The 17,451-nt window shown below is 41.0% G+C and overlaps 1 protein-coding gene across 3 annotated transcripts; it reads right to left on the bottom strand.

The window, feature by feature from the left end:
- Positions 1 to 24: 24 nt before the first annotated feature.
- LAMP2 (lysosomal associated membrane protein 2) lies at positions 25 to 13,632 on the bottom strand. Of its 3 annotated transcripts, none has more exons than XM_040089424.2 (9): positions 13,455 to 13,632; positions 12,253 to 12,371; positions 11,495 to 11,708; positions 10,724 to 10,885; positions 9,864 to 10,081; positions 9,240 to 9,359; positions 8,888 to 8,966; positions 7,921 to 8,088; positions 25 to 2,388 (listed from the first exon to the last, which is right to left on the bottom strand). In XM_040089424.2, the coding sequence occupies exons 1-9, from the start codon at positions 13,630 to 13,632 to the stop codon at positions 2,246 to 2,248; spliced, it is 1,401 nt and encodes a 466-aa protein (XP_039945358.1). In that variant the 3' UTR covers positions 25 to 2,245. The 3 variants fall into 3 exon arrangements, with proteins under 3 accessions (XP_039945358.1, XP_039945360.1, XP_058280022.1); XM_040089426.2 differs by lacking the exon at positions 25 to 2,388 and adding an exon at positions 4,405 to 4,763 and having other exon boundaries at positions 13,455 to 13,579; XM_058424039.1 differs by lacking the exon at positions 25 to 2,388 and adding an exon at positions 5,068 to 6,727 and having other exon boundaries at positions 7,927 to 8,088; positions 13,455 to 13,579.
- Between the last annotated feature and the right edge of the window lie 3,819 nt (positions 13,633 to 17,451).

Here is a 17,451-nt window from a genome sequence, read left to right as displayed (position 1 = left end):
TGTCTACTTAGACAGAAACAAAGCTTTATAAACATGATAATTGACTTTATTTTCCATATACATATTCTGCTGTCAGCATATTTGTACAGTCATTTTAAGATCTGGAAAATTGTAGACACCACTCTTCATGCTGCAACAACCTTAAAGTGCTGGATCAATTTTCTTTTACTTCTGTTGAAGCTCAAAATAATACTTTCTATGTATATACAAAAAAATATATATGTGTATGTGTTTGCACCTAGGAAATGACCACATTTCACTGAGATAGCCTAGCAAAAGTAGTATTAAATACTTCCATCTGCAACCTCAGCATGAAAACATAGCTGTAATCCATCTGCTGGCAGCAGAGAAGCACCACACTCACAAGTGGGTGTACTCATAAAATGCCACCTGAAATAATTCCATTTAACACTGGCAGGGAAATCAAGTATTGCGAGAGCAAAGGTACAATACAAGAGACCAAGACAACCAAACCTAAAGCACATAGTCCACCCCAGCAGCATTTAATTACATTCCTAAAATAAAATAAAAGACTACTTGGTCCAAGAGCCCGTTTGTACTACAGAATCCTTTTTGTCAGAATCATGTGGAGTGTATCTTTGGTCACTGTGAGGACAAGAATAATTGATTGTACAGGTATTTCTCAAACATCAAAGCTAACTCTTTGGAAAACTCCCTTCCCAGAATACACAGCTATTGTGAGTTGCCTAAACATCACTGTTGACTGTCACCTTTGTGTATGTGAATTACTGAAGGTGCTTTCCCCACAACATGGGTACAGGGTGAATGCACAAAGAGATTAAATACTGAAGCAGCTTTAGTAAACACTTGCTGCAGAGGACGGAATGTTGTGTGCCTTCAGGGTTTATTGGCTGCAAAAGGTTTTTGCCAAGATGGACCAAAAAGGTTTAAAGAGCAAGAGGCTTCTTTCATTCCATCAACATGAACCTGACAGGAATGAAGCAGAACACAACCACAAACTACTAAATTCGATTTTCGTACAGTTTAGATATGGAACATTGAATTGCAAAGGTATGGCACTAATAACAAAGAAAGCATCGTCAAACAGGTAAGATGTCTTATTCCTTTGGAAGTCACTTTCTTCACTATACATATATTAATTTCTGCTTTATGATCAGCATTCCTCATGCTAGAAAATTTGTGCCCTTACACTGAGACAGCAACAATAATAAGGTTAAAAGCAGATTAATTCTATCAAACCTGAAAGGTTTTGTATCTCCACTTGCATTCAGAGATCACAGCTTTTCAGTGATCCCCTGTTAACTTATGAAAGCTGTCCAAAGGAACTGCAGGAATCTCTAAGCAATTTGTGTTCTTAGTCAGTCTGAGTGCTCTCAAAATACTTTTGAACCTCACACGGACCAATACTTTTGTAGTTTCTTTTATGTTCAAAATCAAAGCTGAGAGAAACTGCAGCCAGTGAAATTCCAGCCTCCCACCCTCATTTCACAATTGAGCTCAGAACAAAAGAAAAAATGCAGTTCAACAAAATAGCACAGGAGACACTTCCTTCAGCAGACTGTTGCCTTTTCTGAGTAGCCAAAGTTCTCCAGACCTGAACCTTATCTTGGCAAATTAACATCATAGTAGCGCAAAGCTATTCAACTTACATTAGCAGTCAGCTTCTCCATATGATATTAAACAAATTAATTTACTAGAAGAATCAGATGTTCTTCTCATATTATTTCAGAGTATTAGTGAGATCAGGTACAACTTTTACATTGAGAAGGAATAGGAAATTCAGGCTGACTCACAAGAACAGCCATATGCCAAGTTCCCAACAGAAATCTGTTGAGAGCTGGGTATTAATTTTCCCACTGCATGTACTGTCCCTTTGACACAGCATTCACACTTTTAATTATAGTTTTAGCTGTAGCATTAACCAAGACAAGCTGTAGGCATCTAGAAATTTTCTTGTATAAAAAGATTAAACGACAGAAGGTTTTGTAGATGTCTTCTTTACTAAAAATAATCACATTTCCCACACGGACCAACTCTGCTCAATTCTCTGGTCTTCAGAACACTTACTTTTTCCAAAGTCATACAGTAGTTTCTGCAACTCATCTTCAGACTCATCACATGTTATTCTGTCATGAAGTGATTTTAACTTTTTAAAATAAAGAAACCTTGAATTAGTGTTTCTCTTTTTTTTTAAGGAGCAGGTCAGGAAGTGCAGGAAGGGAAAAGAACAGGGAAGGTGGGCAAGAGAGATGGAATTAAGATATTATACAGACTGATAGCCAGTACGACTTTTTCTTCTTCCAATGATGTAAGATATAAAGACAAGAATGATAAGGAATCCAAGTGCCATGCCCACTGCGATGGGAATAAGAAAGTTCAGGTCAGAATCAGCAATGCATTCTTCAGCTACAGAAAGAAGAAAAACAAAAACAAAAAAAAGGCAAGGGAGAATAAATTAGTAAGGGAAATCAAGCATTAGAAACCAAAGAAAGCAAGGAGCAAACAGACGTTTTTGAGAAATTACATTGTGTAAGATACAATAACACATGTAAAATCAGTACTGAGTAAAGAACTGATGGAAAAATTGAGTTCTTTAAACACATTTACTACACACCCCCTTCATATTGGTAATACACCTCTTCTGATTTATACATTTAAGTTGTACGCTTAATTTCAGCTTCCTCTAGCAAGTAGAGGCTAGATTAGAAATGCGAGACAAACCAGCAGTCTGAGCATGCATTAGCTGATCACACCTCAGAGTCAGGGGTGACAAAACAAAAACCACAAACTGGTGTATTACTGCCTTGTTCTGGGGTCTTCCCAACCCTCAAGTCACCAGCACTCCTCTGGGTTCTAGACGTGAAGACATAAGAGAAAATCCAAGCAACAAAGCAGAAACTAAGACCTACAAGAGACAGCCAAGACAAATGTACCTCCAGGTACTGCACGGAAAACACTGTGGGGTGGTAACTTTATTTTCATGCAAAAATGTTACTAGTTTCAGCTGAGAACCACATAGACCTCACTGAAATCCAAATCACAGGGAAAAACAGAAGAGACATCTATAGCACTACACTGTTTTTTAACATACATGTTGTAAAACGCGTGAGGAGCTCCCTGCTGGTAAAAACACCCATCAATGATTAGCAAACCACTCTGGGAACTGGTTTCAAACTGGGGGGCAGGGCTCGGCATCGAAATCTGTTTGCAAGGAGAGCAGAGCTGCACCTGCCTGTGCCAGGAGAGGTTTGGTAATGCAGGAGGCCGTGCCTGGGTTCTCCAGCACTGGAACAGTGCCTGACTTACATGTGTTTCATAAAACAGCACTCCTTGTAAAACTATTTTGTTTGAGTTTTTAATTAGGACTGAGCATCACACAGAGTCAATGCTTCCTCAAAAGCAAAAAAAAAAAAAAAAAAAAAAAAAAAAAAAAAAAAAAAGGAAAGAAACTATGTACCTTATACAGCTATTTCAAAATATTCTGAGAAAATACTTAAACATCTTCAAAAAGAGACATGCATTTGATGTTAAGTCATCTTTGCTAAGGATGAAGGTGCCCAGTAGGCAGTGACAGAAATTCCCTCTCTTCTTCAAAGGAAGGAGATGGCTGCAATACACATCGCACTATGGCACCATTATAGGGAATTCCCAGGGTGAAAAGGGGGTTAAGGTTTCATACCAGGAATATTCCATCCTTGCTGGCACACATCTATCCAGATATGGCTACTGCACAGTGGTTAGAAGCTTCAGAGGTGTCTTCAAGTGCAGAATTGGTAGCTACAGCCCAACACACAGCAGGGCCAGCAGGAACAGCTTTTTTGACTGATGTGGCTGAATGTGTCTCCATTCAAGTCAGAAATTTTTGACCAAAAGCTTTTTAGCCCCAGTATAAAAGCTGCCTTCCCTTTTAGTTCCTGTTAAGAGATTCAACTAATAGCCCCCAAGTTTGTGTTTTATTAACATATGCTAAGGAATAGAGAACACTGTGGTAAATTAAAAAAAATTTAAATAACAGCCAAAACAAGGAACAAATAAACAAACAAAACGCCCCTTCCAAAACCCAAATCCCACCATTCAGTGGCTAGAAATGCTTCTTTTGAGGACTGTTAGCATGACATCTTTAACCTAAAATATCAGAAATCTTGACATTTTAGAATACAATATTTAGTAAACTGTGTATAAGGCACTAAACCAACCACACTCCATAACAGGTTATACACATTAATATTCCACATCCACAGGTGTTAAATACATCCACAATTTAAATGCTGTTTCCACAGACCAGAACAAAACCAGTTATGTAACAGAATCTCAGATACAGACTGATTAGAATTCACCTTACTCATTGAGTTTATTTTTGTTAAAAAAAGACAATACAAGACGTCTGTTTTTAAATCAGTTAAAAAATGTGAACAAGTCTCCTTAAGAAATAGAACAATCTTTATTTTTTAGAGCACAGGTTAAACAGATTGACAGATCCCTATGGAGCAATACATACAGGAAAACTAGTGGTTTTATAACAACAGGAAGTCAGGTGAAACTGATGCTTTTTGAACCAGTTACCTGCACATCAGTCTAGGAGTACTTTAAATTCTGAGCCAATATACTTGCAGGTTTTTGCAATGGTATTTCTAGTGCTCATTTTAGGAAGCAGTTCGAATGAATATTCTATATTATCACTTGGAAACTGTCTACAGTTCAAAAATTTGCAAGGTCAGAAGAGCAGTGTGATGATTACTCCTTAACAGAAATGCATGTTTAACTGGTGCCACTGAACATCACTCAAAAAAGAAAAAAAAAAAAAAAGGCACTAAAAAAATCTATATAAACTTCTGTATTTGAGGATATATTAATAGGAAAGTTATTAGATCCATTTTTTAAAAATTAAAATGGTAAGTCTTGAAGCTTGTTTCATGATTAAACTTATAGCAGTTCCCCACTTTCATGAAAATGCATTTCAGTAACTGATGCGAAATTCAAGCTGTAGACTACAAGCTATAGTAAGCATTATCCACCCATACATGCTTCCTTGGATAGTGTCAAGAGTAAACTGTCTTTAAAAAAAAGCCAAAACAACCCAAACCATTACTGAAAGAAGTGTATTTTATGATTTGTATACAAACATGCCACAGACATCTCTACAACCCTAGAGAACACTAATAAAACACTAGAGCAGCTTTGATGCAGGCTAAACTCATTCTAAAGGGGGAGACAATGTTATGTTCATTAAATAACTAGTTTAGGCAGCTTGTGTTATGACATATGCAAAAAAGCCACAATTACCTAACAGTCTAAAAGACTTCTTTTTTTCCCATGCAGTAAGAATATGTATTACAGCACAAGGAGCCCAGAGAAAAGGTGTGCATCAAGGGTTAGTCTCTACAGAGCTGCAGTTTAAAAACAGTCCAGTTGCGCTGCACTTTTTTAACCTAGTTATTCTTTCCATACAGCAAGGAAAAACAGGTGTTGTGGGTCCATCTCAGACTTGTTTGGCTTTTGTACTCTTAACATTAATAAAAGCTACACCGCAAACAACCCAACACAAAGTACGTTAAACATTCAGAGTGCCAATGGCGGGCAGTTATAATGTGAACTTGGACTGGCAGAGAACCATTCAAAATGATTTCATAACAGCTCAAGCTGCAACAACAGATACTGGCTCATTAAATGAAAGCATCTTTAAACAATGGTCATTCAAAGCAACAAGACAGACCAGTTCTGTGCAGAGTATGGTATGAAGTTAAGTGCACTTTAAAGTTCTGGAATATTTAGAAAGTTTATTCCCTTTAAACTGATGCCAGCAAAAAAAAAAAAGCTTGCATTAATTTAGCAGAAGTCTGCCTTAGGTGAGTATTTTAGATGACTGCCAAGGTATAATAAAGAAATCAGTGCCCAAAAGGTTCTTTTTTGAAAGTGTCTGGATACAGCACTGAAGTCTTCCCATATAGTCACCATTTGGCAAATTACTAATTGTTTGTACAGCCATGGCATAGGAATGATTCCTGAAATTACACCAAGGCAGGAGTAAATTACTCAGATCCTAACAAGGGCAAGTAAGTTACTGCTGCCACTTCAAGTGATCATTTAATCACCAGCCTAAAGTTCAATCCTATGGAAAACGAAGTTGCTATTGGGCATTAGACAATCCTTGTTAAATACTATACAAGTCAACAGAGTGACTAATGCTGCCAGCTTAACCCACAATTATGACAACTAAGGAACGCAGAGGAGAGAAGCAAGTACAAATTCTATGCTATTCTGGGAGATGCCCAATGCACATCATTTCAGAACGTGTTCCTGTTTCAGGCTAGTCTTTGTAAAAAGCAGAAATAAATCCTAAATGCTTTAGGATTTTGCAAGATAAAATCCTTAGCCTAACGATTCACCCAGCATTTGACATCTTCAAAACAGCTATGAAACCAACATCGTCTTCTTAGGGAAGGAAAACAAAGTGTAGTTCTGCTTCATCTGAGAAAAACATTCCCCCTTTGTTTCTCAACTCCAATCAGCTGTGGCTAGTAATTACTCCTAAGTTTTGGACTTCAGAACTTGCACTTGCTTTATTTAGAGTGAATTCATAACAGGAATCACACTTAGATTCACAAAGTTTGATATCCAGCATAGCTTTTTCTTCTGCCAATTATGTAAGCAGCCACTATAATGGCAATCAAGACAGCAAGTGCAGCACCAACTACTATTGGGATTAGAATGCTGTCATCATCCAGCGAACACTCCTGGGCTGTAGGTGAGAAAAAGGTTGCAATAAGGAATAAATAAAGACAGAATACTTGCTAAGTGTGGTATAAAAATCTGTTTTCCTTAATACAAAGGTGTTAAAAAAATCAAGTATTACTTAAACTGAGAGAAAGAACTGCAGAGGTCTCATTGATACATTTAGCATATTTAAGTGTAATAATTAATTTAAGCATTGATAACCTATAGCAAGTTAAGGGTCTACGAGTTTTCCTGTGTATAAGATCTGCACTAGGCAAGGGAGCAGCCATTCTTCTACATTCGAGAACCAGGCTTATCTATTTCATACTTAAGGCAAGTCTGGTTTGTGCTTTCACTCATTAAGGATAAAAAGTGACCTAGATTCAGTATCTAGAATCTATCCAGAACGAAGACATATTACACAGATAAAATAACTATAATCAGAAGAAAGCTAGCTGCAACTTTAACTACAGAGTGAAATGGGTCCCTAACTCTCTAGAAAGACTGTTTACCCTACACACATACGGAGAGTTATCTTACTTCTGCCTGAAACCACAACTTTTCAATCTTTGTGTCTACAGATCAGGCTAGGCCAATAAGACTGTGCTGCAAGTATTAGCATTAAGCACAAAGAACAGTTTACACCAAATATTAAGAGGTAATTTAAGACATTTCAGTCTTCTCCAGACAAGATCAAAATAATGCAGCAAACAAACATTTCAGAACCTCTCTTTAATTCTGGATATTCAAGACTGCCTCTGAAGGAAGGTCTGACAGTTCATTCTTCCCCAACACTCCTATTCCTCAGACTGACAGGTAAAAAGAAACAAAACACTTAAAAGTATTCCTAAAGTCCACTTCTGCAAAATTTTTGTCCAATTTTCTTACATTATCTGAGCTACAAAAAGCCATGTCATGATGTTGTCAGACAACTTCTAGCCTATTCTGCACAGCAATGCTTAAGTCACCCTTCAGTGTCTCTAGTTAATTTAAGTTTTGTGAAGGAGAATCATACACTTAGCAGACATTTTTTTAAGTGAGAACAAAGCTTTGCTTGAACTTGAATGACAGTCTCACAACATATCTTCATTCCATGTATATCTAAACAAAAATTTGAACAAGAGCTTCCCAGATAAAAGTGCTTGTACCTAATGCTCGTGCTCTTTACTTTTTAGCAAATAAGCATTTTGCAAGCATCACTTAAAACAAAAACATAACTCTTACCTGTAGCAAACTTATTTGCCTCCACAAGGAATGGCTGAATCCATAGATTAAAAGTATGTACTTGCACATCTTCATTAATCTGAAGAGTTTGCTCTTTTCGGCACATATAAGAGCTACCAAGGAAAGCATCCCACTTGCTGAAATTGCTGTTATCGGCACTTGAAATTACTAAACAAGGAAGGAAAAAAAGAAAGGGAATTTCACGTTCTCTTAAAATGCAAGACAATTGCTAATACAGTAAGGCTGAGTAGCTGACTCTAGAGAAGCCAACACTTCAACTTTGACTAGTCTGAAAAACAAAGTAGTGCAAAGTGGGATTGATCTGCTTAACCAAAAATCAGAGACTGAAGTTATCACAGTACTTTGCTGTAACCTTTCATTCATATGTACATTACATCAGGCCTTCCTTGTACCTCCACTCATCTCAGTGATGCAGAGTTGCAAGTGTTTTATCTTTGATGCTCTTTAATTGCTGTAGCTATGACAAGCAATTAAAGAAAAAAAAAAAAAAAAAGAGAAGAGAAAACATGTTTGTTGGGGGAAAAGCATGCTTTAGTTTTTGAAGGACTGGCCTTTTTTTAGTGAGAGTTAAGTACAAGTGGTAGGAAGATACAGCAGCATCTTCAGTCAAAGACAACAACAGCTGGTTTAGGATAAAAAAAGCTTCAAAGTTGGTACAATTGTATTTCACACTACAAAAAACTACATTATTGAAAAGAGTTACAAAGAAACCCTCTTAATTTACAGTGACTCCATTAGCAGAAGTTTCAGGAATCACAGAGTGGTCCTGTGCTCCTGTTTATAGTAACTCTTACAGCCATTTCTGCTTATTATTTTTGTTTGAACCAACTTCTAGACATAAAGTAGGAGCTAACAGTAAGCATGAACACTGAAAAAAAGCCAGAAGTATTTGATGCAGACATTGAATAAAATACTACATTTGTTTAAGACAGATACTGTTTCTTACCAGAACCATTCAGACGGTTGAGCAGCGTAACGTTCACCTCCCTCAGATAAAATTTTTGTACATTTGCACTTGTATTTTTCTGTTCAAGAAGCAAGAACCAAGTGTCAGTGTGCAATTCTGCATTTGTAACTTTAAGAACACATGCTTTACAAAAGCCAACACATTTACCAGTCCTCCATTTTCCTTAACTTTAACCCAGTTCTCCATTTGTCTTGAAGCACTCAGTGGGCCAGTTCCATTTCTCATAAGGAACAGCCTACCACAAGCAAGCAACAGGAGGACTTTACTATAAGTGATCACCAAGCAAGCTGTTAAATGAAAAAATCAGTTTAAAATAGAAGAAGTTACTTACAACAGCAAATGTGAAACCAATCAGTGTGCCATTTCCATCATTCAATTTCAGAGTAGCTGTCGTGTTACCACAGGCACCATCTGCGATAGTTGTCTTTGGATTGATGTTGATCAGAACAGGCTGAAATACAGACAAAGCACATCAAAGACATTCAGCTGCCTTTGGTATACATTGTCTCAGTCAGGAGCAGTCTTGGGTTAGAAGAGCTTGCATTAAGTACAACAGCAGGAAGAGCTGAGCTTGGCTGCTGTGGAACCAAGGCTGTTGGAGTTAAATTTACATGCTGGCAGTACTGAAACAAACAAATTGCTTCGAAAGTGTTACTTTGTTCCCTAACACAACAGGCTAACCTCTGAGAGGAAAGACAGTATCTGCAGGGAACAACAGCCATAACAGCTACGAAAGTTCCAGAGTTTTAATCATGTTAGAAGTATTCCCAATAACAAATTCTGTTGACTCCATGTAAGGATTTTGAAGACAGGTACTACGTGACAAAACTCTTCTGATTCCAGAATACTTAGAAGCTGTTCTGGACAGCCAGCGGTGTATAAAGCAAATACCCTGCATTCAGATTTCACCAAATAACTACAGCAACTTTTACTACTCAAAAGAAAAAAGAAGCACCTTGTCTCGGGAAACATTCAGTTGCAGCCCCACAGTCGCCAGGAAACAAGTTTTATTTCCACTTTTAAGAGAATAGTTCCCTGTTTCTGGATTCTCCACAGGTGTGGGAGCAGTTGTTGGAGCAGGAGACGAAGTAGTGGTAGATGCAGCAGTTACATTGGCAATAGTAGGTGGAACAGTGGGTGCAGAAGTAGGTATATCAGCAGGACATCTAGTCTCTGAAAAGACATTGCAATCACCATTTAATTGCTGAAATTTTATTGAAGTCTTATTATTCAGACAAAGTAAAGCTGCCATTTGTTCTCAGAAATCCTGTAACACCCAGTCGTAAATCCACACTCAGTATCACTTGCTTCTGACACGTGGAAGCAAAACACACTAAGACAGTTAAGTTTTATAAAAGTGTGACATGTATTTGCTGTAGATAAGTCAGTGACCCTATTATGCTACATGCAGCAGGATGACGTGCTCGTCTCTTCTGAGCTACGAGATGAGACAACAGGCTCTGGAGTATTCAAATCCAACAGCAGAGGCCACCACTGGAAGTGAAGGCAGTCAGCTAAAACCCCTCAAACGATTTACTCAACAACAGTCGCTCTGAAGGGCTTATTCTTAATACCCCAATTATACTTGAGAGGAATCCCACCTTGGCACGCAAACAATCGACATTACGGCACACTACTAAACCTGTTCTCCTAATCTGTTTTTCCAGGAACAAGGGAAGAAACACTAGAGGATATTTACATGAATATTATTAAACACAGCACATCTTAGAATTGGCGGATTTTTTTATTATGGGACTTTGCTCCCTGCACTAAAGTGCAATACAAAAACGCTCTTTCACAAACTGAAACGCTCACCTTTTTTACTGACTGTGCCATTCTGAACAAAAGCCTGCACAGTAACATTCCAGAAAATCTGTGTTATATTTTCTGCTTCGATAAAGTAGGAACTATGACACACGAAGACAGTATTCAGTCGAACTGGATGCAAAGAATCCTTCACAACAACAGTAACTGGTCCTACAAAGAAGCAAAAATGTTTTAATGCCTTACCAACAACAAGAACTTAGAGGCAGTGTTACACAATTTCATAAGACAAAGAGATAATTAAGTTTAACAATCTTACGCTCTCTTGAATGTTTTCCTTTTGTTTCCTGACCTGAAGTACTAGGTAATGCAGGAGTAACCAAGAACTAGACAAGCCATTAGAAAGGTGAACTCTTAAGTTTTTAAGGAGAAAAAAAAATGCTATTATTAGTAGGCATTATAACACAGACAGCCTAACACTGTATTGCTTGGCAAGGCAGAAGGTCAAGCAGTGCACACTAAAATTCATCTTCCATGTGCCTGCTGTCTACCAGCACCTCACTGATCAAAGCTGTTTATCCTTCCCCTTCTCTTCTACTTACAGGAGTTACATATTCAGTGAAGCCATTTGACCTGCATTGTTACCCAGCAGGCAGGTACAAGGAACAGCAGCTGGCAGCACATAGTATAGAACTCATTATATTCATTACTAACTCCTGTACTCCTCCTTACTTTGAAAAAGCCAAGCCAGGTCAGGTACATGAGGTCTGACACTTCTGGCTGAGACTGCTTTGCAAATCAAGATTCTGCACTGAACGTTACCTTTTCTTTTAGCATCAGGAAATACAGCTGTGTCATTGGTGTTGTAGGTCAGTGTGATGAAGTCTCCCTGGTAAGTTTCATTGTTTTTTGTGATGTTAGTGCTCCAAGAATGACCTTCTCCAAACTGCACTGCCACAACGGCAGCTTGTGTGTCATTGCCACAGACGCTTCCATTGTGTGTCACACTTGATGACAAATTCAGAGTTGTGGTTTTCTAAAAGAAAAAGGTAATTTTAAATGCATTCACATGCAGCTCTTCCCCATGACAACATTATAAACTTGCTGGAGTTAGCTGAAACCCTGCACAAGACAAGTGAGATTATTTTAAGTTATTCTGGAAAATTATGATAAAGGCTTCCTGAGACCTGCCTGAGAAAGGAGCCATAACAGATTCAAGTACAAAAGTACAACTCTAACTTGGCTGTAAATCTTGACCATGTTGAGCTGCAATTACATTTACTGCTTGGGCTAAGAACATAGCTACACTGATGCTGCTTAGACTAGGTGATTTTGTGCACATCATTTAAGTAAGAGCAACAGGGTACTTTCAGTCATTTGTATGACTGAGAACTTATTCTTTATTTTATAAGGACTATATAGAAATATTCTTCTCAGCTGACTTAGTCAAAAAAAAAAAAAAAAAAAAAAAAAAAAAAAAAAAAAAAAAGGCAAGAAATCAAACACCCTAGTTAAAAGAGCTTAAACTTTTATCCAGGTCAAAATCCAGTTCTCAGCAAGAGTTACTACCAAATACTTACATAATCACCATTGTTTGATTCATATGTTATCAAGAACCTCATCATCCAATCTGCATATAGGCATGTAGCATTAGAAGCATCCTTTATATCTACTTCAATTGCATAGGACTGGAAAAAACCTGGAAGATATGATTATTAGCTATTGAGACATTGTTTTCACTTCATTTTCTAGAACCACTTAAGAGGACAGCTCATCACAAAGCAGTAAATTATGTCAAGACCATATTCAATTTACCAGACACTGAAAAAATACCTAGATTTCTAAAAAGTATCACAAATAGGAAGCACACCACAAAACTGTCAGAGCTGGCAAAAATCGAGAGAATGTTTTATAGTCTGTTTACCTGACATAAACTAATAATCTTAAAGTGTTGACTGCTCAACACTGGACACTTTTAAGATTTGGCTGGACAGGGCGTAGGGCCATCTTGTCTACACCGTGGTTTTGCCAAGAAAGGCTGGACCAGCTGATCCTTGAGGTCCCTTCCAACCTAGAATTCTGACTCTCTGAAATAACCATCACCTGTCTGGTGACACACTGGGTAAACCAAAGGGCACGAAGGCAGCATTTGAACGAAGTGCTGCTTGCAGACCAGGGTCTATTATTTTACGGGTAGTCTCAGTGGTTACGACTCAAGCTGACCCCTAAGAGGTGGGATCGGCATGTCTTCATTGCGTTTCCGCGATTTCCAGCTCTAAAGACACGGGCGTTATATTCCCTTTGCGTTTCAGGAGAACTTTCCCCAGCTGCCGTACTCCTGATCAGGTGAATCCCGGCACAGCCGCTGCCGTGCCCGCGGGCCCGCGCCGAGAAGAGCTGACAGAACGGCCTGGCCGGGCCGCGGTCCCGGCTGCCGGGCCACAGCCCTCGGCGGAAGCGCCCCGAGGCCCCCGGCCTCCCCGGCCACGGCGTCGCTCCGTCCGCCGGGCCCGCGCGGCGAGGAGCCTCGGCCCCGCCGCCGTCCCCTCCCCTCCCGTGGGTGGCAGCGCGGGGGGGCGGCAGCGCCGGCGCCCCCGCCCCGGGGCCGTCCCCTGAAGGCGCCGCGGGGCCGAGGCGGGCCCGGGTCCCCCCCGCCCCGGGACCCCCGGTGCCCGCGCGCCGCGTCACGCGCGTGACGGGCCGAGGGCGGGGAGCGGCACGAGCCCGCGGGGACACCCGACACCCGCTCCCCTCCCCCGGGCCCCGGCGCTGCCCCGCTCACCAGAGACGCCGAGCAGCAGCAGAGGCAGGAGGAGGCGGCGGCAGGAGGAGGCGGCGGAACGGCGCGGGCCCATGGCGGCGGCGGCGATGTTGCTGCTGCCGGTGCCGGCGGCGGGGACACCGGGGCACGGCGAGCTGCCGGGGCGAGCGGGCGCGACAAAAACCTCGCCAGCGGTCATGTGAGGGGCGGGGCGGGGCCGCCCGCGCGCCGCCAATCGCCGCTCAGCGCCGCCGCTCGATTCCGTGGATCGCGGACGGGCCGCGCGTCGCGCGCCGCCTCGGGCGGGCGGGTCCGGTCCGCTCCCGTCCCGGTCCCCGTCCGGTGGCGGCACCGGCAGCGGCGACAGCAGCGGCCGCCGGACAGGGGCTGTGCCGCGGCGGCCTCTGCAGGGGCAGGGTAGCGGCGGCTTGTTCTGGCCCACGGCAGTGTTTGCGGTTTGCACTGGGGCTGCTCTAGTCTGGGGAGGGGTAGTTTACGAGAGATACACATCCAGGGAAATTTAACATAGAGGCTTTCACTGAGGGGAAAGAAAAAAAAAAAAAAAAAAAAAAAAAAAGAGTAAAGATATCGCCAAGTTTGCAATAAATACAAAGGGCTAGTGGGCTCTCAGTGCACCTCTCCTCCTGATACGGCCGTCGGTGCTGCCCATCCATCCTCCCACGAGGGACGGTGCGGGGCTCTCCGGGGCTCGGTGCTCCGGTGACTGGGCAGAAAGCCCCCCTAGGAACGGCCTCTGCGGCCGGGAGGGGATTGGCACCAGCACCCGGAGCTTTAATGCGTTTTTTGCTGGTGCTGAAGGGCAGAAAATGGGGCAGAAAACGATGGGAGAAGGAGTTTGGTGCAAATGAGGGAGAAAAGAGCCTGCGGTGCGAAGCGGGGAGAAGACGGCTGGGTGAAAGACTTGGTGGATTTGGGTCTGAAAAGTGTTAGGAAATGTGATGGATGCTGGATTGCACCCTGACACTATCGATGAGGAGGGAAAAAAAAAAACCAAAAAAACACACCCCACATGCGCAAACAAAACAAGTCAGAACGGCTGGCTTGGCAGAGAAAGGGGAAATGGGAGACGACATTGAGGCTGGGAGACAGCAAGGAAGATGGCCTGAGGAGACAGGAGCTTTGCGCTCAGTGAGGAAGGGCTTTCTGGAATGGCATATTCCTGCTTCTGATGCTGTGGAAGGACTGAGGATTCTGAATGATCAGGCTCTGAGAGATATCCCCAGCCATGGGGGAAGAAAACGAAGTCTGAAGAAGACAATAAAACACATTGACCTGATAAATGAGACAGTTGGAGTGTAGATGGTGTTGATAGGAAAGCAGTTACGCAGTCTTGAGGACGTGGAAACAATGCAATTTCTTATCAAAGGGCAGTTAATTTCTCTCAGTTGTGTGCTTGCAATCCTATACTTTCTCACAGAGTGTCACAAAACCAAAACTGGCGTGTCAGGACCACCACAGAAACCAGGGCATCAACAAGTTCACTGCTTCTTTGCATTTCTTTTTATGCTTAACAACAACACCTGGAGCCCACTCACCACGCGTGTCACATACCTGCACATGCATTGGTCTAAGCATGATTGCATGTGACTCTCAAATTCACTTAGTTTCAAAACACTTAGAGTAAATTTATATTTATCCTTTGGGCTTAATTACCAAAAATTTATTTGAAGAAATAAACTTTAATAACTGACTTGCTGTAGTCTGTAGGGAAATGTCAGTAACAGCATCACAGATGAAACCACAAATTCTGAAAGCAGCAAGTCTTTCTCAGCTTCACCACAAATAATGAGGCATTTCAGAGGCTAGGGAGAGTCCAGTGCTGGGGATTTTGTATTTCCTCAGGCTTCACTCCTTCAGTACAAAGTTCTGTTTTTAAGAAGTGATCTCACAAGGAGTTAGGAGCAATCAAATTAGGAGGATTTGACTGTTAGGAGACAGACATTGAATTAAGCTTTAATTAATTGGAAGAGGAGAAAATGGCTGGTCTGTTCAGGTAGTTCATGCAGTGGAATGGCACCTTTTATATCTGCTAGAATACTTACTTCAGGACTTATGCATATACATTGATATGTTCTAACACTCCCTTGTTCTGTGTATTTGGATCTCTTGCTTGCACATAGGAAATGGGCTGTGAACCAAGTGGATGTTCTGCAGACATAACGGGAAGGCTAATTAACTTGTTTCCTTTATGCCAATTTAGTGAAGCTTGAAATGAAATCTAATGGCAGCAATCATAACAAGCAAATCCTTTTCTGTTTAATAACACAAGAAAAATAGCAAATGGTGTGAGATTAAAAGAATGGTATAGTTTATTTAGCTTAACAGAATGGAAAACACCTTGCTGTCCACCAGAAATGTCATCATTAATACAAAAAAACAGATTATTTCTCTGCTTGCATCTGGTTACTTCATCCTCCCTGTACTCCATCCCTGCCATATAACAGCCTGCCATGGGCACGTGGTGGTGTGATGTCATTTTACACGATCTTGGTGGACTGAGCTGGTGGCTTATTGCCATTGTTTCACAGTCACAGAGGGACTGATGCACCTGCGGGTGCAGAAACTGATGGGATAACCATAAAGGCTTCCCAAGGGGTTTCTGCCCTTGCATGGAATCCTTGGGGAGACAAAGGATCAAACTCCACTTCCAAGGAGTTAGTACAAACACCTCATGTTAATGCGAAGGAAGAGGCTTGTCCAACAAAGCTCACGTGTTCCAGCCATCTGGCTGTGATAAAAGGTTGTTAAAAGCAAAGCACTCTTGCATTTTCACAGTGATATTCTCCTCTGACAAATGACAGAAGCTTGATTTTGGCATTGTTCTCCCTTAACAGAGGTTGTTTGTTTGTTTGTTTGTTTGTTTTTTGCAGTTCCCAAGGCCTATCTCCTCTTTGTAGCTCTGGAAGGAGCAAAATGAAGCTTTGTTCCTCTCACATTTAACAAATCCTTCAGCTGTCCTTAGAAAAAAGTTTGGTAGTTAGGGTCAGATGTTGTCTGATTCCTCTTTAATTCCGTAAGTTATTATATTCAGTGCTTGTAGGATTCAACCTCTAACAAATATCCACTGCATATTATTTATCATAATTTCTTTAGTGATTGTGGCAGCCTTAACAATAAAATTTACATTATAATTGGACTTCAGTAACATAAGTTCAAACTCACATTCTCAGCTGCTTTCCTTTAATGACAGAAGAGTGAATGACTTACCACAATGCAGAGAAAATGCTCTCTCTTGCTTAGAAGAGAGAAATGATTTTGCAGTTGGCGTGATTTTGGGAACCACTGATGGATGGCAAGCTGATCCTGGTTTTCAAAGACATTCACATTCCTTATGTTTATTGCTGGATGTGAGAAGGAGGACTGCAATGTTTCTGTACAGTAATACAGTTTTACCGCAGTTGTTCTAAGAATGTACTGATATATGCTGAGAGCAAACACGCAAAACCTTATAATTTCTTTTTAATGCTTTAGTTCATTAAGAAATATAATTTCATGCCTAATTTCATTTGCATCATATGCTTAATCCTTCATGAATCCTTTAGCAGTTTCGATACTGTATCTGTAATCAAACTTAGTCCTGGGACTTGCCAAAATTGATGGATATGCGTGGCCAGGAAAAAAGTGTCTACTGTTTAATGAAGTCCTGAGTAACTAAATGTTTGTGATTCCTGGTGCAGAAGAATAGAAGTTGTGATAAAAAGAAGAAAGTGATAATTCCTAGGACATGCAGTAATCATGACTTTATTGTAATGTGTTTTTATTTATTCTTTTAGATATCGCTAAACAAAAGGGCAATTCCTGTATTTTTTTCCCAGGGAAAATATTTTGGCAGAAGCGATTATTCCTCCCCAGGAGGCAGAGAAAGGATTTGGTTCCTTTTCACGTGGAAAGAGGAATGTATTGATGCTGGCCGGAGAGGTCCCAGATTCACTTGGCAGAGGAGGACGAACCACAGGGACCTTCTAGGGACAGTGCCACCGACTGAGGGTTACAACGA

Source organism: Hirundo rustica, chromosome Z, assembly GCF_015227805.2.
Source record: "Hirundo rustica isolate bHirRus1 chromosome Z, bHirRus1.pri.v3, whole genome shotgun sequence".
Lineage (NCBI taxonomy): Eukaryota > Metazoa > Chordata > Aves > Passeriformes > Hirundinidae > Hirundo > Hirundo rustica.
The sequence above is the reverse complement of the archived record's forward strand: the minus strand, read 5'-3'. Positions and strand labels throughout refer to the sequence as shown.

Coding starts and splice junctions, on each gene's coding strand:
- LAMP2 (XM_040089424.2), bottom strand. CDS start 13,632: ATGACCGCTGGCGAGGTTTTTGTCGCGCCCGCTCGCCCCGGCAGCTCG. Junction 8,089..8,887: donor CAACCGTCTGAATGGTTCTG/GTAAGAAACAGT, acceptor TTCCTTGTTTAG/TAATTTCAAGTGCCGATAAC. Junction 2,389..7,920: donor GGCAAATAAGTTTGCTACAG/GTAAGAGTTATG, acceptor TTCTTTCTGTAG/CTGAAGAATGCATTGCTGAT.